A 27,580-nucleotide genomic window follows, 5' to 3' on the forward strand; every position below is an offset into this window, starting at 1 on the left:
CTGAGATTAACTTTTTAGATGTCCATCTATTTAAAGATGGTGCAAGTTTACAGACTTCTATGTACAGGAAGCCTTGTAGGAGAAATACACTGCTTCACCGTAGTAGTATGCATCCTTCTCGTGTTTTTAAGAACATTACCAAAAATCAAGCTTGTCAAGCCTCTAGATTGAATTCTGACAATGATAGATTTAGGCTCACTCTTAGTACTATGAAGACTGAGTTTTTAGCCCGTGGATATTCAGATAATGAAGTAGGCCCTGTATTAAGAGAGACTTCTGTAGATAGGACCGGGTCAACCAGACCCTATTTTTCTGATAGACATGCTCTAGTTACATCCTCCAGCAAATATAAAAATGATTTCCTAAGACCTGTTATCACCTTTTCAAGTGATGTAGGAATTGTATGTGATGTTATACGTCAGAATTGACCCATATTGACATCTGACAATACCATTTTTGATATAGGAGATGAACCTAATTTTTGTTTCAAGAATGGGGTTTCTCTTAAAAGACAGCTTTGTTATGGTAAAAGAACTAATACGGATCCCATTTCTGTTAGAAAGGGTACATTTAAATGTAGGAATTGTTTAGCGTGTCAGTATATATCAGATGCTAAGACATTTATGCACCCATATAAAGGGTTTACTTTTATCCCTAGATTTTATGCTGATTGTGCTACGAAATGCTTAGCATATCTTGCTTCCTGCACAAAGTGTGAACGTTTTTATATTGGTAAAACGACTAGGATGTTAAAAGAGAGAATTTTAGAGCATGTTGGATATATTAGAAACCACAACATGAATAGTGCTTTATTTAAGCATATTCATAGTTTTCATGATCATTCTTTTGAGTTTTTAGTACTACAGTGTTTTAATTTTAGTAAAGGATGTGGAGATTTTAATAATATTATAGAGAAATTTGAGAGCAGATGGATAATGAAGTTACAAGCACATAGAAATCCTGGTTTAAATGCATTTGTACCTTTAAAACCTTTGTTAAAGGAACATAAATTGATTCACTAATTAATTGTTTAATTGTTTTATATCAATTAATTTTAATTGATTATAGTATATAATAAACTTGTGATTCATTTGTTTTATGTCTGATAAAGTGCCGTGTTGTGGGCATGAAAACACATTTTAATAAAAGGTTTTGTCTCTGCCTGAAGTCCTGGTGGTCCTGGAGTACTTTTTGCTAGTTACAGTTTGTGTTTCAACATGGAAATCTGTAAAGATTTTAGCCTGCTTATTTTAGTAGCCTTTGTAAACTTTTCAAAGTTATTCACAGTTATATGTTTTACGAGAAGCACTCAGAAAACCAAGCCAAAACATTCAATTGCCACTAACAATCATCCTTTCCTACTAAAACAACCACACACACACACACACAAAATCAAGGTCAGGATTTCTTGACTCACTCACTATTCAGGAACAGAAAACATAGTCAGGTGACCAATTTATTTTAGGATGTGATAAGAACTGTAGATGACAAGAACTGTAGATGACATTTGTTAATGCTGGTTTTTGGGGGGGGGGGGGCTAGCACATACCCATATCAGAACTATCAGTGTGAGGCAGTGATTCACTGATGGGAACTATGGCAAGTGGGGATAACTGATGATCCACAGCTTGGAAGGGAGTAAAAGAGCATGTGTAATCATTTACTGTGCACTGTTGTACACTAGTGCTCTGCTCTGAAGGGTAGGATAGAAGATGCTGTTAGACGCTTTGGTCTGAAGTGTAGGTTAAAGAATGCTGCTATTCAGTGGCTTCCTGGCTGCATGCCTTCCTGCCTCCTTGAATTATAGAACAAAAGATGTTTCTAGTCAGTGACACATTGTTTTGAAATGTAAGAAAAAGGGAGTATAAAAGTAAGCACTCGTGAACATATAGCTGTTACTACTTATGAATTATTAAAACACAATTTCAGAGCCAAAAACCTTTGACTGTCCATCCCAGTGGTGCAGGACAGAGCTCATGATTATACCACCCCCCCCCACCACCACCAATTAGTTTTGCAAGCAGGGCCAAAAATGATAACACCAGCCAGGCAGTATGGGACTAAACAACTAATGGTTATCTCTTTCATCTGCAGTGAAGCTGTGGGACTGTTTCATTGCAAGTTTGATCCGAAGTGGAAACATGCAGCAATCCATGGAGGGCATTACATGGGGGATCAAATTAGGTATACTCTTAATGTCACTACTTGAACACTTTGTTACTCTTCAGGGCACAAGTGCAAGGTGGCTGTGAGGCAATGCACTTAGTAAGCACGAGTAAAGATGTTATTTGTTTTTAGCTAAATGTGTTTTTACAAGAAAATTGGAAATGAAGATGGAAACATGATAACAATCCAGAAAGTCAGCCATAAAGATACACAACAGAAATACTTCCTTAAATTATCTGCTTGCACTGGTTAGGAATGGGATGGAAGTGAGGAGAATGAACATGTGCTGACAGAATGGTAGTATTCACAAAGCTACAAACTACTACCTATAGCAATGTAGCAACTTCAGTTTTTCCACATACACAGAATACAACAGCATGCTCTGTCACACTCAATTATATGATTCCTAGACTATAAGCATGATTGGCTACTTAGTACTGCACATTAGGCCGTGTTGTTTCTCACCAATCTGTGAAAGCAACTTTATTTGGATCTGTTTAATAAAAATGTTACACAACTGTACCTCATGGTTGAAAACAGTCTTCAGACCAGTTTGCTTACTCATTTAACACATGTATACATAAAAATACAATAAAACAACATGTGGCAAATTCTAGAAGATGAGTGTGTAGTTTTATTTCTTCTTCACATTTCCTCAAATATCTGTTTATTCATCAATTCTTTTAACAGTCACTATTCCTTACCTTTGACCAAGAGTTTTCTTTGCAAAGGAGGTCTGCATAGAAGTAGGCCATCTTCCATTGTCTCTTGTATGTAAAGCACCACATCAACTCCCAGTAACACATATGATGGAACTGTTTCCAGTGCTGCTGGGCCTCACAGCATTCCTCAAATCGAGCAATGGCCTGCACAACATAAGAACAATGGTTACTAGTCAGCACCTCATGGATGTGAAACTTTCCTAAGTTGTCAGTGCTAAGGAAGAGGACAGTGACACTAATTTATACTGATATGGAGACACAACAATTTTGTATACAAAGTGATTTTAATGGTACATAATATAAAGATTTAAAATGTTACAAGTCCTTTGCAACAGCACTGAAAACATCTATTTGTAGACCTCACTTTGCTAGACAACTCAGTTGTTTATCTTTTTTGGTTTCTGTTTCTGGTCTGTTGGTCTGTATATATTACAAAATGTCATGAGATACTCAATATCTGATAGACGCTCTGTTAATTTACATCTTTATTTGGTGATGAAACAAATAAATGGTTGTAAAGCATTTTCAGAATATAGAAAATAAGAATATTATTAACCAAAATGCTCTTCCTTAACAAATGTAACTGTTTACTGATTGCAAAGCATCTTGGGGCACACTGTATATAATGTCACAATGTTTATTAAACCAAGTTATACTCCTTGACAGTTATAACTTATTTGCAAACATGTTTCTCAGTGTTATTTTAATGTCTGTATGCATTGTTTCAAGCAAAAAGAGGAAAAGGGATGCATAAATGGCATACAGAAATACACCAGCATATCACCAAATGCTGAGTTCAACAGGCCTTGTAACCACAATAAAAAGAAAAAGTACTACATACCATTATAGGTCTGTATAATGTAGCCAACAAAATACTTTAGGAGCCAAATGAACAGTTGAAAATTCCAGTATTGTTACTATACTGCCTAGAGTTTCTGCCAGATGTTCTAATTTAAAAGAAAGTGACATGGCACATGCCAAACTAAAATCCAAAGTCAGCCATAGTGAAATAATCCAGTTTCAGGATGGGTATCACCTACAGTGGCACAGCTAAATGAAATATAGGTTTCAGGTGTGTAGAAACTATAGTAAAGTATTAACATGACTTTCTTTACACACATGGGAAATGGAGTGTGGTCTATAAGTATTACAGTGGGGCAACAAACCTCAACAAACCTCAATGCATGTGACAGTAACATAAATCATTTTCTTGTTACGTACATTAAACTAGGATAGCCAATAAACTTCTCCAGTACATTTGTATGTAAGTATGCTTACTATAATAGTAGATCTTCAAGATACTATAATCCATGCAACATTAAATCATTAAGTAGTGCACACATTGATTAGTTCATCAATCCATGCTTCCTTCTTAATGTGCAGTGGGCAAACAGTCAAATCTGTAAACGATACACCCACAATATATTGAATTTAAAGTATATCCATGAATCCAATGTTTAAAATGATGGTACACGTACAATGGGAATAAAATACATCATTAGCAATGTTTTGAGAAATAAAATGATAGGGATGGAAGTTGGAAATTTAACAATATAAGTAATTAAAGTTGAGTAACTGTTTTACTTTGAAGTTATCTGGATGGAAATATGTGCTATAATGATAATGCGTAGTAAGTTATACAATAACTTTCTGAGAGTTTGTTTTTTTTTTCTCCTGTCTTACTATATCATGCTTTGCCCTGGATGTTCATTTGACTCATTAAATTTTCCATGGAGTAAGGGTTGAGTAATGAATTTCCTTATACTTAAGTGCACTAACTCCACGAAAACAGCATCTCAGAGCAGTACAGATATACAGAAATAGATTTAATGCATACTCCCTGATTCACACAGTTCTGCTGTTCTAAGGGATACAGTTATGGTCTTTATACTTTCAGCAGTCATCCATAAAAGGATATGCTAAACAGCAGAAAGTAACAGTTTCCTCTAATTTCTCTATAGAAACAGAAGCAATGTTTAAAGTTTTAAATGTGCTATAAAAATCCACAAGAATTTGTTCTAGAAACTAAATTTAATATCGGTCGTTCAGCTGAATACCATTTCAGAACTGATGCATACTATTAAGTAAAACAGAATTTTAATCCTGAACTCTGGACTTAATAATCTGACAGTATCATAGATAAAGGTATAACTTATATAGTGCAGTGTATGAAAGAATTAGCATAATAATAGCCTTGTGATGGTGTGAAATAAAAAAATGCCAAACATTTTTTATACAGACTTTACACTCAGGCCAATGTATTCATTAAGAAGCAATCCACAGATCAAATAGATACATGCATTTTAGGGTGGTTTAAAATGCATCAAACTGTCAAGCTGCTATATGAGTAATATATATGTATGTGTGTGTGTGTGTGTGTGTGTGTGTGTGTGTGTGTGTGTGTGTGTGTGTGTGTGTATATATACACACACACACACATACACACACACACATATATATAAATACACACACAAACACACACACACACACACACACAAAAACATACATACTGTATATAGACACAAATATAAAGGAAAAAACACTTTTTAAAAAATAAACACAAACATAATCAATCATTGTCAGCTTGTTTGCTTGTTTCAGGAAAGAGTACGGAAGTCCACATGTATATATGATTACATTACCATTAGTCAAACAGCAGACTGGTCAAGTCATACTACAGCGATGCATTTCATATAAAACCTCATTCATTCCTGGCACAAAGCATTTAGTTACAACTATCACACATATGCAATCAGAAAAAACAGTATCCCAAATAAAGCACCTCACATAACTAAACTTGCCTATCACACATTACTAAAACAGATAAAAATGTACTGAGTATGAAGACTGAACTCTAAAAATACTTTCTTCATAGTTGGATTCCTTTTCCCCTTTGATGTTTATGGAACCTTCAAAAAAGTAGCCATACATGAAACCTAAACTAGGATGACTTCAAACTTGTCAGCAGGGCCAGACTTTGGTCAACTGGTGTCCTAGGCAAAAGGGCTCCACAGCACCCTTCCATACCACCTGGTGCCCCCATCCTGGTCTACTTAAACCATCCAGGTTATTGGAAAAGTGCCCCTATTGGAGTGGCACCCTAGGTAGCTGCCTAGGTGGCCTATGTCTAAGGCCATCTATGCCTGTCGGTTAACATAAAATACTTTGACAAGTACTTGAGCCCTTTCCATCAAAGAAGCAGATACTTGTTCAGCCAGCCTGTTGTAGTCTGCCTCAATAATATGGAAGACTACTTGATATTTGCTCCTAGGTTAGAAAAGTTTGTCCTTATAATGAAAAACTTTAAGCTCGTCTGCTGACAAGCATGCAACTCAGGCCTGAGAAGCTTTTTTTCCCATTAACCTATCACTCAGGCTCTGGAACATCTGGCACAATCTCTGGAGTCACCAATCTTTGTACTTTGGGTGGAGATGTAAAGGGAAACTTTTTCAATGTAATTTTATTTATTTGTTTTTATGTATTTGACATTTGTTAACCAGGTTGGTCCAACTGAACAAAATAGCCCATTTTCAGTGGAGACCTGAGGAGAAAAGCTCCAGCTAGTTTATACAAAGATATTGAAAAAATAAGTACATGATCAAAAACACGATAACACAAAAAAATCAGAGTTATACAGAGTAGAATAAACAGATGAATTTTTTACAAAGTAAAAATCAGGAGGGAATAACAATGGCAATATAAATAGAGTAGTAAATAGTGTTTTCTGACAATTTTCAGTAACTTTGTTAGTATAGGCTTCAGGAGGGAATAACAATGGCAATATAAATAGAGTAGTAAATAGTGTTTTCTGACAATTTTCAGTAACTTTGTTAGTATAGGCTTCAGGAGGGAATAACAATGGCAATATAAATAGAGTAGTAAATAGTGTTTTCTGACCATTTTCAGTAACTTTGTTAGTATAGGCTTCCCAGGCACTTCAAGGACCAAATTCTCTTTCCTGACAATGGGTATCAGTTGCAAAGATGGATTGCTCTTATTGGTTCATAGGTAGGTACTAGGCTATTGGCACAAGGGCCTAAGTAAGCCTAGTCAACAAGGTTCCCTGGATTACACCACCCAAGAAACTTATTTTCCTGTGCCCCTGTCGAGCACAGCCACCAAAGTGATCCCCGGGGTGTATTTCCCATTTCCCATCCACTTATCAAGATTTTTCTTGAAGAGTACTAATGAGGAACTTTGCTTGACATAGATGGGTAGCTTGTTCCAGAGTATGGGAAATCTATTGGACAGGAATCTATCCCTCCAGCATGTCCTGTTTATTGTAGTGACAAGGTTTAGGTCCCTAGAGCATGTAGCTAGGAGGGATTGGGATTTCTTTAGGTGTAGCATGTCCAACAGCTCTGGGTTTGACATAGCTTTATATGTTAGGCAGAGAGCACCTCACAGTAGGCGATATGCTACGGAGTAAAGCTGGAGCTTTTTTGAGACGGTCAGTGTAGGGCATCTGCTTGAGGCCAGTAATCCTCTTTGTGAGGTACTTCTGTGGCCTTTCCAGTGGTACTTCTGTGGCCTTTCCAGCTTATGCAGATGTCTTGTGAGGTTCAGTCCAAAAGGGGCATTGTACTCTACAATGGGTCTAATGAGTGTCGAGTAGAGGGGAACAATGACCTCTTTTTTCCTAGATGAGAACCTTTTTGTGATGAAGTGTGCCATGTATAAGGATTTCCTGACTACTGCGGCGATGTGATTATCAAAGGAGAGACTACTGTCCACCTGGGTCCCCAGGTCTCATATCACACATTCGGCATTAAGTAGACTGCCGCCTATGTGGTAGTTCATGGGTACAGAGTTTTTACCAAAGGGGATGACAATGCACTTTTTGGCATTGAGTTTGAGGCCATGGCTCTGACACCAGGCATCTGTCTCAGTGAGGCCCTTCTGTAGGATGTCCACATCATTTGGGGACTCAACTATGGCTCCTAGTTTGCAGTCATCTGCAAACTTCATTAGCCAAAGGCCTTCTGTGTTAACCTGTACTTCAGAGAAGTAGATACCAAACAGGAGAGGTCCCAGGACTGAACCCTGTGGTACTCCACTTGTCACTGGTTTGAAGTCAGATTTGGAGTCTGCAACTTTTACAGTGTGGGTTCTGTCAGTGAGCCAACTGGCAACCCATCTTGTGACGTAGGGATTTATACCTAGTTTAGTGAGTTTAGCTATAATTCCAGAGTGGGGGATGGTGTTGAAAGTCTTGGTGAGGTCAAAATAGGCTGTGTGAACCACCTTACCCTCGTCTACAGCTTTGGTGACTGCCTCAAAGAAGTCGATCAGGTTCAGGAGGCATGATGTGCCTTTCACAAACCCGAACTGGGTGGGGTCCAGAGTTTGGCGGTTACCAATGTCTTTGTTTATGAGTTTCATGATGATATGTTCCATGGCCTTACAGACCAAGCTCGTCAGGCTAATAGGGCGATAGTTCCCGGGATCAGTGGTGACTCCCTGTTGTAGAGTGGGATAACAGTTGCTGAGCACCATTCAGTGGGCACAAAGCCTGATGTGAGACTATGACTGAACATGGTGCTTAGGTGGGGAGCCAGTTTGTTCTGAAGTTCATGTAAAATGCAGCCTGGGATGTTGTCCGGTCCCATGGACGCTGTGTTTTTGGCTTTAGAGAGTGCAGCTTTTACCTGCGTAGCTGTGATTACAGGGACTCTGCATTCTTCCTGTATAGATATCGGCCCTGGGGGTGGGGGGGGGGGGTAAAGTTAGCACTGAACCTATCTGCCAGGACGTTGGCAATATCAGTTGGTTCTGTAATTTTCATGCTGTTGTGGTGTAACTCAGAGCAGATCTGGGTGTTGCCACTGAGATTCTTGACATAGCTAAAGGATGCTTTGTGGTTGTCCCTGGAATCAGTGGTGATTTTGTTTTCGTAGCTAGCTTTGGATGCTCTTATAAGGGATCTCAGCTTCTTACTGAGGCTGACCAGGGAACTCCTCCACTCATGGGATTTTACTCTCTTTTGCAACAGTTTCTTCCTTCTGTTGTAGAGTTTGTTTATGGTAGGGGACAACCAGATTGGATTCCTTTTTTTGGAGGATAGCGTCTTGGTTCTGTTTGGGATAGCATGATTCGTGCACTCCTGTAAGTGCTTATACAGTGCATTTGTATAGGATTCAGCAGTCGTAACTGTATTGTCCATCTGCATGGGTGTCATGAAGTTCGTCACTTCTGTCTTAAGAAGTATGAAGTTGGCTTTGGAGAAATTATTTACTGTGATTTCCTTAATGGGGGTTGGGGACGGGATGTGGATATCTAGGGTGATTAGCTTATGGTCAGATCTGACCAACGAGGAGTTGACTTCAGGTGTGCGACTGAGCAATAAAAGAGATGGTGAAAAAGTTCCATAAACTGTGAGGATTTTTTAATAGATACCACCTTCTCATGTACACATTTTATCTAACTTTCTTGACTTCTCTAACTGCACTTTACATTTTTCTGGACTTTTTCTCTAAAGACTTTAGTCCTTCAATAGCAACAATGAAGCCAAAGTATTTTTTTTTTTTTTTAGTGGCTTGTTTACATTTTTCACAATGCTGACAGTCCCTTAAATTGTAGTCAATCCTGCAGCAAAACAAGCACTTTAAATAAAAGTTTTTAGTGACTGTTTGCCTAACACAATTGCATTTATTTATGGTCCCAGACATAGCAATACTTTAGTAAATAAAATGTACCAAAGTTTGAATTAGGAGAAAACTAAATCTTGCCTCTGAAGTGAACAGCAGCAGTGGTAGCATAGCTAAAAAATAACTTTAGGCAAGTGTGAGATATTTGTTGAAGCCGAGAGAAAAAAATGAATAGAGTGTGAAACAACTTGACAGAAAAGACTAAACCATATGTATACCATCTTTAATGGATGCCGGTGTGGATATTTGTTGGTCCATATATAGAAGGCAATAAGTAACTGATTTTTCAGATGTGAGCTCGGAGAATGGCATCAACTTCAAATATAGGCTTAGTATTAAAATTTTTATTGATTTATTTATTTATTTATTTATGTATTTATTGACATTTGCTAACCGGGTTGGTCCAGCTGGGCTTTTGGCCCATTTTCAGTGGAGACCTGAGGAGAAAAGCTCCAATACAAACAGTATACAGAAATAAAATTGTAACAATTACATTAACATATGATAAGATATTAAAAATTATTCAAGAACAATACAAATACAAAAGAAAGAATGCAAACCATTTTCGTTATGTCTACCCTATGTTTACAGAGTAGAGATTATTTACATATTTACACACAGATTGATTAGACATGAGTATACAGTACAGTTTATTACTCCTAGTAGAGGGATTACTTTGTTGAGAGGAAGTTGGTTAATGAGGAGGTTACACCTAGGAGGGAGAGAAGAGGTTAGGTTGGGGCTGTACAAGGACAGATTTTGGCGTTGAGGATATGGAGTTTGAGCTTTCCCTTAAAGTGGGCTGGGTGAATGGTGGAACATATTTCACGAGGCAGTTTGTTCCAGTTTTGGGCAATGGAGTATTTATATAAGAGTTTGGCTAGTAGGTGTGTAGAAGTTGCTGATTAGAGGTACAGAGAGTGCGAGAAGGTATGTAGACAGAGATGAGTGAAGAAAGAGCTGGGCAAGATGAAGGTTTGTAGAGAATGAAATGTAGCATTTGTACTTGTGGAAGTAACAAAGTGTGGGGGAATTCTAGCCAGTGTAGGGATGAGAGGGGTAGACAGTGATGTGTACTGCAAGAAGATTTTGTTATGAATCTAGCCATCTTATGATAAGTTTGTTGGAGTTTGTTTAATACTGTGGTTTGAATACTGGTGAATATAGGGGCAGCATACAGAAGGGAGGGTAGGAGGAGAGCTTGAGCAAGGGAGAGCCTAGCATTTGGAGTTAGAAATTTTTTGTTACGATATAGCAAACCTAGTTTCTGGTTAATCCTTTTTATACATTGGAGAAGGTGTGTATTAAATTTGAATTTGTCATCAATGATGACTCCTAAGAGTTTAGTGTAAGCATCAGGTTTAATAACTGTGTTATTTGAGGAAGTGAAATAAAATAAATATTTGTGGTGAGTAAGTGAACAGGGGAGAAATAATAAGAGTTTGTTTTTTTGGGGGGTTGAGGATGAGTAAGTTTTCAGAGAGCCACTGTTCAGTAGATGAGAAGGTATGTTGAGAGAAAGTATCAGAGATGTCAGAGATGGAGATGAGGGTAGAATCATCTGCATACTGGATGAGGGAGGATTGTTTACATGATGTATGTAGGTCGTTAGTGAAGATGTTAAAGAGAAGGGGACCCAGGATGGAGCCTTGGGGTACTCCTGTGGCAACAGACAAATTTACTGTTACAGTCTCTCTTTTCTTCTCTCAGGCCTAACATCTGAATGAACCCATTGGATATTTATTTTTCTGGTGAAAGGTCTGATGCATAGTACTGAACTTGGAAAGTATCCTCACCTGAGTGAAGAAGATTCAGCACTGACTGGAATGCAGAGTCAGACCCAGGAATCTATTTTATTTTATTTGCATTTTGGTTACTGAAGTACAGCACTGATCACAGCATAAGCCAACTGCAGGCTCATCCCGGCTTACATTCAAAAATACTAGCAATAAAAATGTAACCATTACAGCCAACAATGAAACACAAAGATAATGCAAACAAGTTTTAAAAAGTGCTATTATGTACAAACTACACACCATAATGAGGTACAAAGTTAATGAGTGGAAAACTGTAATTGGATGAGTAGCTAGAAAACAGTAAAAAAACAGATGTATCCTAGGAAACTGTACAGGGTAACACAAGGTGTTGAGGAAAGCAAGAGATAAGCAATGATAATGACACTGAGTTCAAGGAGACACAGGGACCGAGAAATCTAAAAGTTCTAAAATGAGGGTGAACAAGGAAAAAGAGAAGCTGTGTACATATTTACAGGAAGCAGGAGCACAGGTATAACCAAATAAAGAAGCAGTGTAAATGGGGTGATGTGCAAGGAAATCACTCCAGTGCAAAGTACTGTAAACTGATATGTCCTGCATTCTGGCATTTGTACTTGTATTGTTCAAAACGATACTGTTTCAGCTGGGGCCTTAGCATAGTATGCTCACTGAGAAAGAAACTACCAGGTTTGGAAGCAAGTACAGAAAATCTAAAGTCACAGCTATGTAGTATAGTAACTGGAGATTGTAGAGCACGGTCTCCTGTACCCTTCTTCTTTGGAGTAGGTTGTGGTAGTAGTGATAACATTCATTGCAAGCAGAGAAAGGGCATCTTGGTGGTAGTTGGGAGCCCATACAATAGTGAGATCTGGCTTGTACTAGAAGCCAGTATGCCATGGATAAAGTAAGGCAATGGTGTTCAAGGTGAGGGGAGTTGTTAATGAAGTGGCCTATTTTATTAGATAAGGTCTGTAGTGCTAAGTTTTAGTTAGAGGAGGTGGCAAATAAGGGCAAGGCATACTCAAGTTGTGTGAGCAGGACACCATTCCCACTGGCAGTGTTTTTCTGGTGCTGCTGGGATCTACACTGTCCCTGCTGCTGAGTCTTAAATTATTCCAAGGGACAGTTGGCCTTGAAATTTAAAAGGCCATTCCTCTTTCTCTTTAAAGACTTTCCTGACTTATTTCAGTGTTGACATTTTGGTTTTACATAAATGGTGGACAGACAAGAGACCTCCAATGCTCCTTCCATAAGGCTGAACTAGTCCCTCCATCCTTTCAATACCATCATACTTTGACTATGTTCCCGAAAAGTGGAGTTAGTAAACTTTATTTCTTACTCAAAGGACATATATATTTTTGCTTAGGCTATATTATCTAGTCATCTCTGTTCTAAAAAGTTCCAAAGAGTGTACTCAATGTGTTTAATGTCATCTCTGTGAGCTGCAACTAGTGAATACCTTATCTATTGGCAATGTTCTTTTTCAACTTATAGCTGGACAAATATTTGCACCATGTACGTATGTATAGGTTCGCACTGCATGAAATAAAGCTGAATTTTTACTTATTTAATAAGTCTTCTTCTGTATTAGGCTTTGAATGTGGACCTTTTTTTCCAGGCCTTCGCTGAAAATGGCATATTATCCCAGTCAGACTTTCACGGTAAACAAATGTAAACTGAGTTTTTCAAGGATGTTAGTAATCTTTCCCAACAGGTTAATGGCAGAAAAAAAGCATTTTGAGGTTTCTGTTGGATAATAAGGAGCAGCTCAAGGACACATAGCCATGCATGCATCCTTAACACTCCTTCAACTGCTGCAATCTGGACTTGAAAGTTGGTGATGTAAAACACTTAAGTTTGTTGACTGGGAATAAGCCCCCTTACAATCTTCCAGATTGGTTAGGAGCATGTTTTTGATATTAGAATCAGGATGAGTGTGTCACCCTAGTGTGCCAATTCTTCTGGAGAAAGACTAAGCATGCTGTGATGTGCATTATGGTTAGAAATGCACAGTCCATGGATCAGTGCTATGTAAGACTTTATGATCCACAGATCCAGATATCTACAGTCCTTACATGAGAGAAAGAAGTCAAGCAAGTGAGGCTAATATTATATGCCATGTAATACTGTGGTCAACACATAGACGGATGCAGGATATTAGACAATAAACAAGTACCCAGCAGGAGATAAGCACTTTTTATCTAATGGTGAACCATAGCTGGAGATTTTTAGCAGTCTTCCAAGAAGACTTCACTGCAGACATGATTACATGGAGAACAGCATTTTAGTGTGACTGGCCCAAATGGTACAGTAGGCCATAGTGATTACTTTATGAATTACTTCCCATTGTACAAATTTAGATCAGACTACTTAATCTAATAATTAGTTGTGTATTTTGTGTTACTTCCTCATACAATTTGAGTTAAATTACTAATTGTTTTAATTTCTTTGAATTCTGTAGTAACTAATTTTGATTATTCTTTCTTTTAAAATTAATCATTTATAACTGAAAATGAATTCCTTAAATAAATATGCCATTAATGATTTGCTAAAACACAAGCATCTTGCACTCTGTACTGAATGCTATGTCTATAGAAAGGTAGGTAACACCTGATAATGCTACTGATATGTCAAAAGCTAGATGATTTGCTTACGATTATTGGCAGCATATCTAGACTTACTAATGATGTTTGTAATTGTGTAATTGGTACAACTTGGAAAAATAGAAGTTATGTACCTACCATAACGTTCCATGTTAGTTGTCTTCTTCTCGCCTTCTTTCTTACTGGATGGGTTCGGAGCCGAGGCCACTCTAAAAGCTCGAGAGTTGGTTCCACCGGCTCGAGGCTCCCCTTTTATCCCACAATGCTAGGCGGTAATACCTCAGATCTCGTTTGTAAGCTAGGCCCAGCCAGGAAAACAACATCCAGAAAACACTGGTAAGGGGAAGAAACCCACCTCTAAAATGACAGAAGAAGGTGACCTACAACCTGATGAGGGAATATATACATAAAGAGTATATACATATATACAAATAGAGGTGGTAGGAAAAAAAGGTCACAATCAAACTCCTCTAGGTCTGTCCAGGCTAGGGGGAAGGAGGGTGGGGCCTTAAGAAGAAGCGAGAAGAAGACAACTAACATGGAACGTTATGGTAGGTACATAACTTCTATATGTTAAGTTGTCTATCTCGCCTTCATTCTTGCTGGATGGCACCTTGTCCCGGGTGGCCTATCGGAACAGACTCTTGAGTACAGTGGAACCAAAGTTAGCTCTGTGTCTAGAAGCTAAGTCCAACTTATAATGAGAAATGAAAGTATGAGGAGTAGCCCATGTAGCTGCCGCTGGAAATCGTATCAATAGGCAGCCTGTCTTGGAAAGCTATAGAAGTAGCCAAAGCTCTAGTTGAATGAGCCTTAGGTTTGTTTGGTAACTTTTGATGCCTAATCTCATACACAAAAGAAATCAAGGATGTAAGCCATCTGGAGAGTGATACTTTCGAAACTGGAAGGCCCATTCTGCCTTCTGCATAAGAAACAAACAGTTGGTCAGCCTTTCTGATCTGTTTGGTCCTGTCTAAGTAATACCTTAATTGTTGATGAACATCTAGCCAATGTAATTTTTGTTCAGACCTGTTGGAATAGTTAGGAAAAAACACAGGAAGGTCAATGTTTTGATTTAGGTTTGCCGGAGAGGCTACTTTGGGTAAGAAGAATGGGTTAGTCCGTAAAGATACCCTATCCTTATGAAACAAAAGGTAAGGGGATCGACTACAGAGTGCATGAAGTTCAGAGACTCTTCTAGCCGAAGTAATGGCTACCAAAAAGAGTGTTTTCCAGGATAGCAATTTCATTGAACACAAAGCTGCAGGTTCAAAAGGGGGAAGAATCAAAGATGTGAGAACTAAGTTAAGGTCCCAAGAAGGAGGAGGATTTCTAACAGGAGACTTGAGAAGAAAAACTCCCTTCAAAAAGGCTTTGCAAAGTTTGTGAGACATGATGGCAGAGTCTGAGATTCCAACATGAAAGTTAGATATAGCTGCCAATTGGACCTTAAGAGTAGAAGGAGACGAACCTGCATGGAAAATTCAGCTAAGAAATCAAGGACCGATTGAATGGAAGCAGTGAAAGGATCTATGTCCCTTCCTTGTGCCCAATAGGAGAAACGTTTCCACTTACTAAGATAAATCTTCCGAGTACAGGATTTATGGGAAGCTATTAAAATATCTCGAACTGAGTGAGATATTAGAGGAAGCCTGGCTAGGGTTGGAATTGGAGGAACCAAGCAGTGAGGTTCAGAGAGGGAGGAGCGATGTAACTGACCTGACTGATGGTCAAAGATCTGGAACTGGGTCCAGATGCCAGGGTTGCTCAACAGAAAACGATGTAGAAAAGGGAACCAAACCTGTCGAGGCCAGTAAGGGGCAATGAGGATCAAGGAAGCTTTCTGAGCGATGGCTTTCTGTATCACTTGAGAAATCAGTGGGAAGGGAGGAAAGGCATACAGAAGTCCCCGGGGCCAATCTTGGACTAGAGCGTCTCTGCTGGGATGGCCTGGTAGAGGAAAGAGGGTGAAATAATTTTTGCACTTGCTGTTTTGGGGAGTAGCAAAAAGGTCGCAGCAAGGCTGGCCCCACTTCAGAAAAACTTTTTCCAACACTGAATTTTTCAGAGACCACTCGTGAGGCATGAGCATCCAGTGTAAGATTCTCATGTGAAATCTGGCTAATAGAAGTAGAGGGATAGCAGCTGCCATTATCCCCAGTACTTTCAGGACCAATCTGACTTTGATTTTGTTGCTGTGGAAAAGAAGAGAGACTAGTTTGTGTATGTCTGCTATCCTTTGGTCTGTGAGTCTCGCTGACATGCTGACTGTGTCTAGATTTGCGCCTATGAAGGTAATAGCACAACAAGGCGACAAAACAGACTTTTTGCAATTTATTGAGATACCTAGCTTTCGAAATATGTGAAAAGTGTAGTCTCTGGCAAGTAGTAGAAGATGCTTGGTGGGAGCTGTAAGGAGCCAGTCGTCTAAGTATGGAAACACCTGGAATCCTTGACGTCTCAGGTGAGAGGTGACCACTGCCATGCATTTGGAAAACACCGGGGCTGTGGTGAGTCCAAAGGGCAGGGCTCTGAATTGAAAGTGACTGGTTCCCAGCCTGAAGCGGAGAAATCTCCTGGAGCGTCTGTTCATTTTTATATGATAGTACGCATCCTGGAGGTCTATAGAGCACATCCAGTTTTCCTTCCCCAATAGGGGTAGGATGGACTGCAACGTGACCATCCGAAATCTTGTTTTCTTGACAGACTTGTTCAAGATGCTGAGATCCAAAATGGGCCTCCAGTCCCCTGTTTTCTTTGGAACCAAAAAGAATTTGGAGTAGATTCCGGATGCTTGCTGGTCTGCTGGAACTGGCTGAATGGCTCTTTTTGCAAGCAACTTTGATATTTCTAACACTGCTTGCTCCCTTTGAGCGGGTGGAACATCTGGAAGGGACTTTTTTGATTGATTTGGAATGTGAAAGAACGGAATGGAATAGCCTTCGGAAATGATGGACTGTACCCACTTGTCTTGAGTTAGAGATCGCCAGGCTTCTGGGTACAGTGATAATCTTCCCCCGACTGCCTCCGAAGGTGGACAGTCAGGCAACACCTCAGGGATGTTGAAAGGGCTTATCAGAAAAGGTTTCTTGATTGCCCTGGTTCTGCGGACCCCCCCTGCCTCTAGGGCGGCGTCTACCATTATTGTCCCCCCCCCCGCCTCTAGAGGGGAACCGACTCTGTGCGTCAGGCAAAACCCCTTGAGATTGCTAGTGGAACCACATCTTTCCACTTTTCTGGCCCTTGGGGTAAGGCCTAGAAGGAGTAGAAAAACGGACTCCGACGGCAGAAAGAGTTTTGCCATCAGTCTCGCACCTTGTCAGGGTTTCTTTCACTTGGGGACCAAAAAGGGACGTTCCATCAAACGGGGAGTTAGTGAAAGACGTCTTAAAAGGGTCCGCAAAATTGCATAGCCGCATCCAGGCATGCCGGTAAGCCACACCTGTACCTGCGGCTCTGCTCGCTCCATCAGCCGCATATGAAAGAAGGCGCATGGAGGAGTTAGCTATCGAATTGAGGGTAGCCAGCTGAGCATTCATCTTATCCTGAAAACCCGCAGCTGTTGGATCCTTTAACATCTCACTCGCTTCTTTGATCAAGTCTCTTTGAAGACGAGTGAAATGACAGAGGTAGTTCAGCGAACGCATAGAAAAGGTCGCTGACGAAAACATCCGCTTCCCGTACCTGTCCATAGACCTAGATTCCTTGTTAGGGGGATGGACAGGCACTGAAGGATCAGCTAGTTCCTTCTTGGTGGCAGCAGCTACCACCATAGCATCCACAGAAACTCCTTTAGTCAAAAACTGTTTGTCCGCTGGGGAGGTAATAAACGTTGAAGGTCTCCTGGGGGTGGGGTCCACAGAGTCAGGCGCCGTCCAGGCCTTTTTTGCTACCACCTGCATGAGGGGGTCAAAGGGGGGGGACACCCTGGAGGTGGAAGGGCGAGAGCCGAACGCCTCAAGATACACAGATTCATCCTCCGAAGGGTTGAGGGCTGGCCAATTCCCCCTCTGTTTTAAGATCTCCAGGATGTCTGCAAAGGAGACATCTTCAGAGGAGCAGGGGAACCTTCAGAATCCTCTAAATCCGTGTCAGAGGTGACAGACTCAGGTGAGTCTATGTGCTTCCTCTTGCACTTTCTCTTCCTAGGGGGCTCTCCTGCCAATTCAGGAGAGGCCTCGGAAGAGGACGAGATCCCCACTGAGGATTCTTGAGGAGCTGGCTCTCTGCGGTCTGGGATGAGGGAGTGAGTAGAAATTACCTGAGGCACTGTGGAGGGAGGGGCGGATGGAGCCGACTGTGGAGTTGAACCAGGTTCCAACACACTCCGCATGACCTCGAAAGCACCCCTGTCAGGCAGAGCCAGAGGTCTCTGCTCCGAAAAGCTGAAAACCTCCCTCGGCACCAACAGTGATGGCTCCGAGGCCGATGTTGGAGCCGAACTCACCAACGCCGAAGCACCGAGAGGGAGAGCGGGGTCGGACAAGGGTCCGATGCCACTCACCCCTCGAGCCGAGGAAGTCCGGGGCCGAGATTCTTCCAAAGAAGAAATCGGAGCAGACGACGGCGCCTAAGACAATTGTATCGGCTCCGACGCTGCCACAGTCTCGGGTCCGAAACGCCCCGGCTCCGAACTCAAAGGAGTCGGTGGAGGAACATTTTGAGAAATAGGATTAAGCATCGACTGATGAGTCGGGCTCTGAAGCATTTGGGCCAGTGCCTCGGACTTAAGAAGTCAACTCACTACTGTCTGAAGGTCATGGTCCGAAAGTCTCGATGACCTAGAGGAGTGAGATCTATGGCTCCGTTCAGACAGCAAGGGAGATGCTGGAGCCGAATGAACGAAGCCAAGAGACGGTGACCTAGACCCTTTCCTAGTTGTCGCTTCCGATAATTTTATCGGAGCCGACTCCGTGATTTCCAATACCTCGGCTCCGGCCGGAGCCGAGGGAACCGAAGAAATAAGAGTTCGAGTCTCATCGGCTCCAGCCGGAGCCGATGTTGTAGGAGACTTCGAAGCCTTAGGTGTCGACTCAGAAGCTGGAGCCGACGACCTAGAAGGCTTGGAGGGTTTGCCCGAAGTCGGGGGACCCTCAGGTTTCAATAAGCCTCGTAAAATAAGCTTATTTTTCCTTTCCTGCAGGACTCTAGGGCTGGAGCCATGGCATACAGCACAAGAGTCCTGCAGGTGTAAAGGTCCCAGGCAGTACATGCAAGAAGTGTGACAGTCTGTCAGAGACATCTTCTGACAGCATGAGTCACACTTCTTAAAGCCTGAGACCTTTGAATCCTTAGACATTTCCAAAAAATAATGTGTAATCACCACACAAGCACAAACACACCGATTACATTATTCACTAAAAATTAAAACTAAAATTAAACTAATAAATTTAGTTTTGTTTGTTTTTTTTTTTTTTTAAATCCCTACAAAAACACATACACTCCACTACTAAGAGGGGATGGAAGGGCCCGAAGGCCTAAGGGAAGAACTCTTAAGTTCTTGTGGTAAAAAGGGTGGATAAACAGGAAGGAAAGGATAAAAAACTACTAAACTAAGAGAATTATGAATGAAAACTAATTTAAAGGGGTTTAAATTAACTTTTAGACTGATCTAATAAACTAACCTGAAGCCGGTTGGAACAACACACCTCGATCGCTGTAGCGGCAAACGAGATCTGAGGTATTACCGCCTAGCATTGTGGGATAAAAGGGGAGCCTCGTGCCGGTGGAACCAACTCTCGAGCTTTTAGAGTGGCCGAGTCGGAGCCGAGGATCGGCTCCGAACCCATCCAGCAAGAATGAAGGCGAGATAGACAACTTAACATCTGCTGTTTCATATATTAATGACTGGGCTGAGGAAGTAAACAATATTAGGCAATGCGCAAACAGAACACATTTAGGAAAGTGTTCACTGTCAGTAAAGATCACTCAATATTTATTAATTATGATACTACTGAAGACAACATTGGAATTCAAGTATTTAGCAATCTGAGGATTCAGAGCATGTAGAAGAAAAGGAAAAAAAAGAAGGAAAGGAAGATGTTCACAACACATGACTTGGAAGAAAAAGAAGTTGATTAATTTCCATAATGCAAAGAGAATATATACTAAAAAGGACACTGCTTTCTGACATAAAATACAGTTTACAGGAAAAGAAAGTCAGAAGTTATGAAATCATTGACTGTAAGCTACATTACACCCAAACTAGAGTATGGAATAACAATATGGAAACCTTATAAGTACAGCAGAAAAAAAAGGTTTCCATGAATGGGAGCATTTAAGTTAAAATATCTGAACTTGTACAATGTTTCATGTTCATATTCAAGAAGAGACCTTAATCAGGCTTATAGAGACAACTACTTTTGGGAATGTTTCGGGTTATCAAAAAGTTTACTCATGTAAAAATATTTGTATAAATTGTCTGTGACTTGCATTTTGCTTTGTTGGCTGAGGTCATAGTTGAAAAGGTCCTTGAACCAGCTCACTTACTGGTTAACAAGTGTAAAATAAAATAAAAATAAAATAAATCCCTGGATACATATCAGTTTTAGGCATTATTTTGTAGATGAACACCCCAATGATACTGAATTCAATTTTTATAATGAAATCTTAAATGGAGGCTTACATGTGACCTTTTGTACATAGGCACTAGTACATGGACTCGTATGTTATTACTACCAATATCTGACATTTTGTATTATATTTAGTTTCCATTGGGAAAATTATGTTGAACTTGTACACAATAAGTAGAATACAATAATGGTCTACAATTGTACATTACATAACTAAAAAATGACTGTGAGGCCTTATAATAGCACAGACTCTACACATTCAAAGAATACACATTGTTATTAATCCAGTTGCCTAAATTTACTTTAAATATTTGCAGTGATGAACTTCACCTTACACAAAACAGTAGTTTATTACAAGATTTAATAATCTACAACAAAATCGCAAAATTCGCCACAGGGGCATCCTACCGTAGTCACCACTGTCTCTCACTTGCTGAAATGGGCTGGCTTGAACTCCCTCACCTCCTTCAGTGGTATCAACTCTCACTCGCCCACAAACTAGTAAACCATCCACTAAATGTCCCATCCCTCCAGAATCTACTCCAACCCTATCGCACCACCAGACCACTAAGATCCAGCAACAAAAATCACTTGCAGATCACTAAAGCCAATAACTCTGCTGGTGAAGCACTATTCTCTTGCGCCATAGCCAAATTATGGAACTCACTCCCACCCACAATTACCTCCGTACCATCATGCACCAACTTCAAAACTTTATTAAAAGCACACCTAAAAACATGCTGGCTATGCCCTTGCAACTCCCACTCTAATATCATCCACCTCATCCAACTACTACCTTTCTTTCCACTCCACTAACTACCTTGATTATAGCAAGCTCAGATGCTCATAATCCTAGTACTTATTATACAGCAGGAACTTCTCATTGTTACATTTATTAATGCCTGTTATGTACTTCACAGATAAAGATTCTAGTTGTCTACTGATGTACTATGTTCTTCATCTGTAAATATGTTGTAAGTAATTTCTATGTTAAATTGTTAATCGCTATGTAATCTAATGTAACTACTGTCTGTTTATTTTACTGTGGAGCTTTTCTCCCCAGGCCTCCGCTGAAAATGGACCCACGTCCAGTCGGACACTCCCGGTCAACAAATTTAAATAAAATAAATAAATAAATAAATAAATAAATAAATAAATTGTGCAATAAATGTACTTCTTTTAAGCTTTATGAAGTCATATTTTATAACTAATTTCATTACTCCACAAAATTTTATTAATACTAGATGTTTTAGTATTTAATAATGTTTGGAACTCCTGATCATACAATGCTTTATAAGCTAAACACAATCTTCCCTGAAACCACGTTCTAAATATAAATATAACTTTTTCTAATCGATGATAAAAAAGATCCTTAAGCTCTAAAATACCACTTGTAAATTTTCTTTGAACACTTTCTAACAACATTAAGTCACTTTGAGAATAGACACAAAATAAATAATGATATTTCCAGAGTGGCCTAATATAATTAATAAATAAATGTTTTACTGTACTTATAACAGTAGTACATATGTTGCTAACAACTACTGGTAATATACACAAAGCTTTATTTTTAATAACATGAGCACGATCAGTAAAAATTAATGCATCTGACATATTATTTTCTAAATCTTTATATTTATTAACAACTTTTCATTTTATGATTCCCATAAATAAAGGATATGCTTGGTCAGCGTACACATTGTAAATCAGAGTTATAGTAATGGAAAAAGGTCTGGTCGCCCAGACTTTTTCCATTACTATAACACTTTTTTTTACAGCAATGGAGAACGCAAGATCTCCGTTGCTTCACACTGTCTCGCTATGTTAAACGAGTTTAACATAGCGAGACAGCTTTAAAAAAAAGCAACGGAGAGCCTCCGTTGCTTTTTTTAAAGCTGTCTCGCTATGTTAGAGTTTAACACAGCGAGACAGCTTTAAAAAAAGCAACAGAGAATCTCTGTTGCTTTTTTTAAAGCTGTCTCACTATGTTAAACTCCTTTAACATAGCGAGACAATTTTTAAAAAGCAACGGAGATCTTGCTTTCTCCGTTGCTTTTGCCCACAGCTCTGATGTACTGCGTAGGCATACGCATGCGCTGTACATCAGAACTGCTGCAGAATACCAGACAGCTGTGGAAGGGCAACATTCACCCTTCTGATTTCTTCTTTAAGCCTTCACTTCTTTAACTTATCCCTCTCAATTAGGATGCATACCCATTCAGTAGAACACTGGTGAGCTGCCTGTACCCATCTGTTTCGAAAGACCATATCCTCAGCATTCCCCTCCTCAAAGGGGGATGTAGGTGCTTTGTATGCTCGCAGACCTCTCAGGATAATATTCAGCTGTACATACTGTTGAAGACAAAGAATGTTAATACGTGTACTAGTCTCCTTCTGCAGCAGATTTTCCAGCTTCTCCCTCAGATTTCAGCCTTTGCTGATAAAGTAGTCACTGGAAGAGCTCAAAGTTTGAAAAGGGTTCACAAAATGATGTTCTCATTCCCCCATAAAATGCTCCCAAGCAGTAGCCATAGCCGGATCCTGAACAGCAGCTTCAAGAGTAGCCGAATTACCAGTACCCGACACATTAGAAGTACCAACTGCTTCTAAATTTCTACAGCCTCTCTCATTCAGTTGTAAAACAAACTGCTGGATAGTCCTTTGGTTACCATCAACAGTATCATCCCAATCCCTAAAGGGACGTGGCAAATTATTTGCAGGATCAGTGGCCATAAAAACAACAAATACAACTTAGAAAAGAGCAAAAAATAAAATTTTAAAATACCACCAAGACCACCGATCCAAGAAGTAAGCAATTTTAATGAAACACTTAGCGCCTCGGCTTGCACAGCCTTCCAAGAGTAAAAACACTACAAAACACTCTTTACCTAAATACAGCATATTGCACAAGACAATTAATCAATTAAGCATACAGTTTAAATCACATACTTCCAATTACATTCCGTGTTGAGTCCCTGAGGCTCCAAAGTACCATACTTTAAAATCAATAGGGTTTCTTTTTTTAAAAGTTTATTTTTTAATGACACACATTCACCTATACTAACTTGCAATTTTTCTAGAACACAACCTCTAAGAGAATCAGAGTCAAAATAGTGTGCTTGGCTCCCAAGGAGACTCTCTAGTTTTTTATTTTTTATGTCCCTAATATGTTCCTGTAACTGGACCCTAAAACTCATAAGTTTCTCCTATATAGAACTTACTGCATCCACATCTCAGCACATACACTAGCCCTTCAGTATTACAACTATATTCATACCTAGCTGTAAATTTAATACCATTAATATAGGGAAAATAACTCACTACATAATGACAGATAGAACAGCCATCACATGGAACAGTGCCCTTATTTGTGCTTAAATTCTGACTAACATTAACATCTGGTAAACACAATTGTTTATGTAACAGAATATCAGCCATATTCCTAGCTATTTTATATGCAATACTCACAAAGTCAGGTAATATAGAGTTAAAAATTGTATCCCTTAGAAGCATGGGCCACAAATTATGTGTTTTTTTAGCTATTTCCTCAGTTATAACATTATAGGTTGTCACTTAGAAAACTTCCTTCTGGTCCCCATTATTTCCAACTGTGTTGGTGGATTTATTTCCACATATACCAGCTTTATATTTCCCACTAACATGGGCATAATGGGAGTATCCCTGGGGGTTAGAAGAATACCTCATGTCCATGATTTTTTGTTTAGCTTCCCTAACCAACTGAACATCATAGCCTCTTTTAATAAACATATCTTCTGCTTCTGCTATATCTCTGTCAAAGCTCATATCAAGGCTACATAGCCTATGAATTCATAAGAATTCAATATAAGGCAGTACCTTGACCAAATGTTTGGGGTGACAACAACTCCCATGTAAAAATACATTTCTATGTTCAAATTTCTTATGAAGACTAGTTGTACATCCATCTAAGCTAATATCCAGAAAATTCACTTGTGAGCCAAGCTGTATACCATCAAAGCTTAAGCCCATAGTATTAGATTGTAAGTCATCAACAAACACAAGGCCTTCTGTCTGTCTTCCTTGACATAAAAAAATAAGATCATCAATGAATCTAAAATATAAAATAACTTTTGATTTTAAAAAATCATGTCTATAAACAAAATCTTTTCAGTTGTAACATGCCTTAGCTAAAATGCCATGCTTTCAAGCCATTAAAACAGTGAGGTCAAATTCAGAATAGTGCTGCACTCAACAACCTAAGATCAGCACTGTAGTCATATGTGCATTTTAGAGTTGACCTCTCTATTATCATTGTCTGAAAGTTTCATAATAACATTTCAAAGAGAGTTGATACATGGCTTTTTATACAACTGTATTAAATGCAGTAGTTCTTGCCTCTTCACTGCCACAGTTTTACATTTTGTATTATATTCTGTTTCCATTGTTTATCTATTTTATTTACTTATTTATTTGACATTTGTTTAACAGGGTGGTCTGACTGGGTCTACAGAACCCGTTTTCAGCAGAGGCCTGGGGAGAAAAGCTCCACATACAGTACAATACAAATACAGTACAATCCGATACAATAAAAATGGCATTGGAAATACTATACAAAAAAATAAGCTGAAAGAACAAACTGCTACAAGATGTTGCAATATATTACTACACATCTAGATGATTCTATACAGTTAAAACATTACAGACAATAACAGTCACTCTCACCATACATGATGTAGATAGTGTCCAAGCAAATAGTACATTGGTAGTGCAATGTGTGATATTGACTGTTATAGTGCATGCAAAATAGAATGTTAGTTTCAGTTAGGAAAATAGCAGCCAGAAAGTTAGTGATGCAGATAGATAGTGAGAGAAAGTTAAGAAGAATAGAAGCATTAAAGGATATGGTATAGAAGCAGAGAAGGAGTTAAAAGAGCCTTAGGATCTTGCAGTCTGTGAGGGATTGAAATGTTACAGTACAGGAAGACCTTAGGCTTAAACTCTGAGCTTTGGCCAGCTAAGACCTACATGAAATCAACTGGACGTATAAGTGAATTTATGTAAATCTTTATCTGCACTTTTTTCAAATAATACAGCATTTAAATTGATTTATTTGTGTTGCATTGAATACTATCTAGATGGAAGTTGTGGCTCTGTTTTTTCAGTTAACACTTGTTAGAATTCCTGCATAGCCAGTGATAAGTGGGGGTAGTTGACTTCATTGTTATTCGGTTTTTGCCTTATATAAGTGGTACATTTTGGATTATTTTCTGCTTAAACTCTGAGCTTTGGCCAGCTAAGACCTACATGCAATCAACTGGACGTATAAGTGATCTTAAGTAAATCTTTATCTGCACTTTTTTCAAATAATACAGCATTTAAATTGATTTATTTGTGGTGCATTGAATACTATCTAGTTGAAAGTTGTGGCTCTGTTTTTTCAGTTAATGCTTGTTACAATTCCTGCATAGCCATTAGCCTGACGAGCCTGGTCTGCAAGGCCATGGAATGTATCATTGTGGAACTCATAAACAAAGACATTGGTAATCTCCAAACTCTGGACCCTACCCAGTTTGGATTTGTAAAAGGCAGATCATGTCTCCTAAACCTGACTGACTTCTTTGAAGCAGTCACCAAAGCCATAGATGAGGGTAAAATGGTTCACACAGTGTATCTAGATCTCGCCAAGGCTTTCAACACCATCCCCCACTCTGGAATTATAGATAAGCTCACTAAACTAGGTATAAATCCCTATGTCACAAGATGGGTTGCCAAATGGCTCACGGACAGAACCCACACTGTGAAAGTAGCAGATTCCAAATCCGACATCAGACCAGTGACAAGTGGAGTACCACAGGGTTCATTCCTGGGTCCTCTCCTGTTTGGTATCTACTTCTCTGAAGTGCAGGCCAACACAGAAGGTCTTTGGCTAACAAGGTCTGCAGATGACTGCAAACTAGGAGCCATAATCGAAACTCCTAACGATGTGGACAAACTACAAAAGGGCCTCACTGAGACAGATACCTGGTGTCAAAGCCATGGCCTGAAGCTCAATGCCAAAAAGTGTATTGTCATCCCCTTTGGTAAAAACTCTGTATCCATGAACTACCACATAGCTGGTAGTCTACTTAATGCCGAAAATGTGATAAAAGACCTTGGGACACAGGTGGACAGTAGTCTCTCCTTTGATAATCACACCGCCACAGTGGTCAGGAAATCCTTCTACGTGGCTCATCTCATCACAAAAGGATTCTCATCCAGAAAAAAGGAGGTCATTGTTCCCCTCTACTCATCACTCATTAGACCCATTATAGAGTACAACGCCCCTTTTTATATGTACCTCACAAGACATCTACAACTGGAAAGACCACAGAAATACCTCACAAAGAGGATTACTGGCCTCAAACAGATGCCCTAAGCAGACCGTCTCAAAAAACTACAGCTTTATTCCATCGCATATCGCCTACTCAGGGGCGATCTCTGCCTAACATACAAAGCTATGTCAAACCCAGAGCTGTTGGACATGCTCCACTTAAAGAAATCCCAATCCCTCCAAGCTACACGCTCTAGGGACCTAAATCTTGTCACCACAATAAACAGAACATGCTGGAGGGATAGATTCCTGTCCCAGAGACTTCCCATACTCTGGAACAGACTACCTATCTATGTCCTCGTTAGCACTCTTCAAGGAAAATCTTGATGGGATGGGATGGGAAATGGGAAATTCACCCTGGGGATCACTTCTGTGGCTCTGCTCGACAGGGGCACAGGAAAATAAATTTCTTGGGTGGAGAAAGCCAGGGTACATTTTTTGGCTAGGCTTGTATGGGCCCTAGGGCCGATAGCCTAGTACCTACCTATGAACCTATGAACCTATAAGTGGGGGTAGTTCACTTCATTGTTATTCGGTTTCTGCCTTATATAAGTGGTACATTTTGGATTATTTTCTGCTTAAACTCTGAGCTTTGGCCAGCTAAGTCCTACATGCAATCAACTGGACATATAAGTTAATTTAAGTAAATCTTTATCTGCACTTTTTTCAAATAATACAGCATTTAAATTGATTTATTTGTGTTGCATTGAATACTGTCTAGCTGGAAGTTGTGGCTCTGCTTTTTC

General features: G+C 39.5%; 1 protein-coding gene across 1 annotated transcript in view; it reads right to left on the reverse strand.

Moving 5' to 3' along the window:
- TTC39A (tetratricopeptide repeat domain 39A) overlaps positions 1 to 27,580 on the reverse strand; it is a 2,407,335-nt gene that overhangs the window by 576,062 nt on the left and 1,803,693 nt on the right. The window contains exon 12 of the mRNA XM_044086086.1: positions 2,871 to 3,032. Coding sequence (XP_043942021.1) covers positions 2,871 to 3,032 — 162 coding nt within the window. The remainder of the gene's footprint in view (positions 1 to 2,870; positions 3,033 to 27,580) is intronic.

This window comes from Protopterus annectens, chromosome 10.part0 (genome assembly GCF_019279795.1).
Source record: "Protopterus annectens isolate FY-2018-M chromosome 10.part0, PAN1.0, whole genome shotgun sequence".
Taxonomy (NCBI): Eukaryota; Metazoa; Chordata; order Ceratodontiformes; family Protopteridae; genus Protopterus; species Protopterus annectens.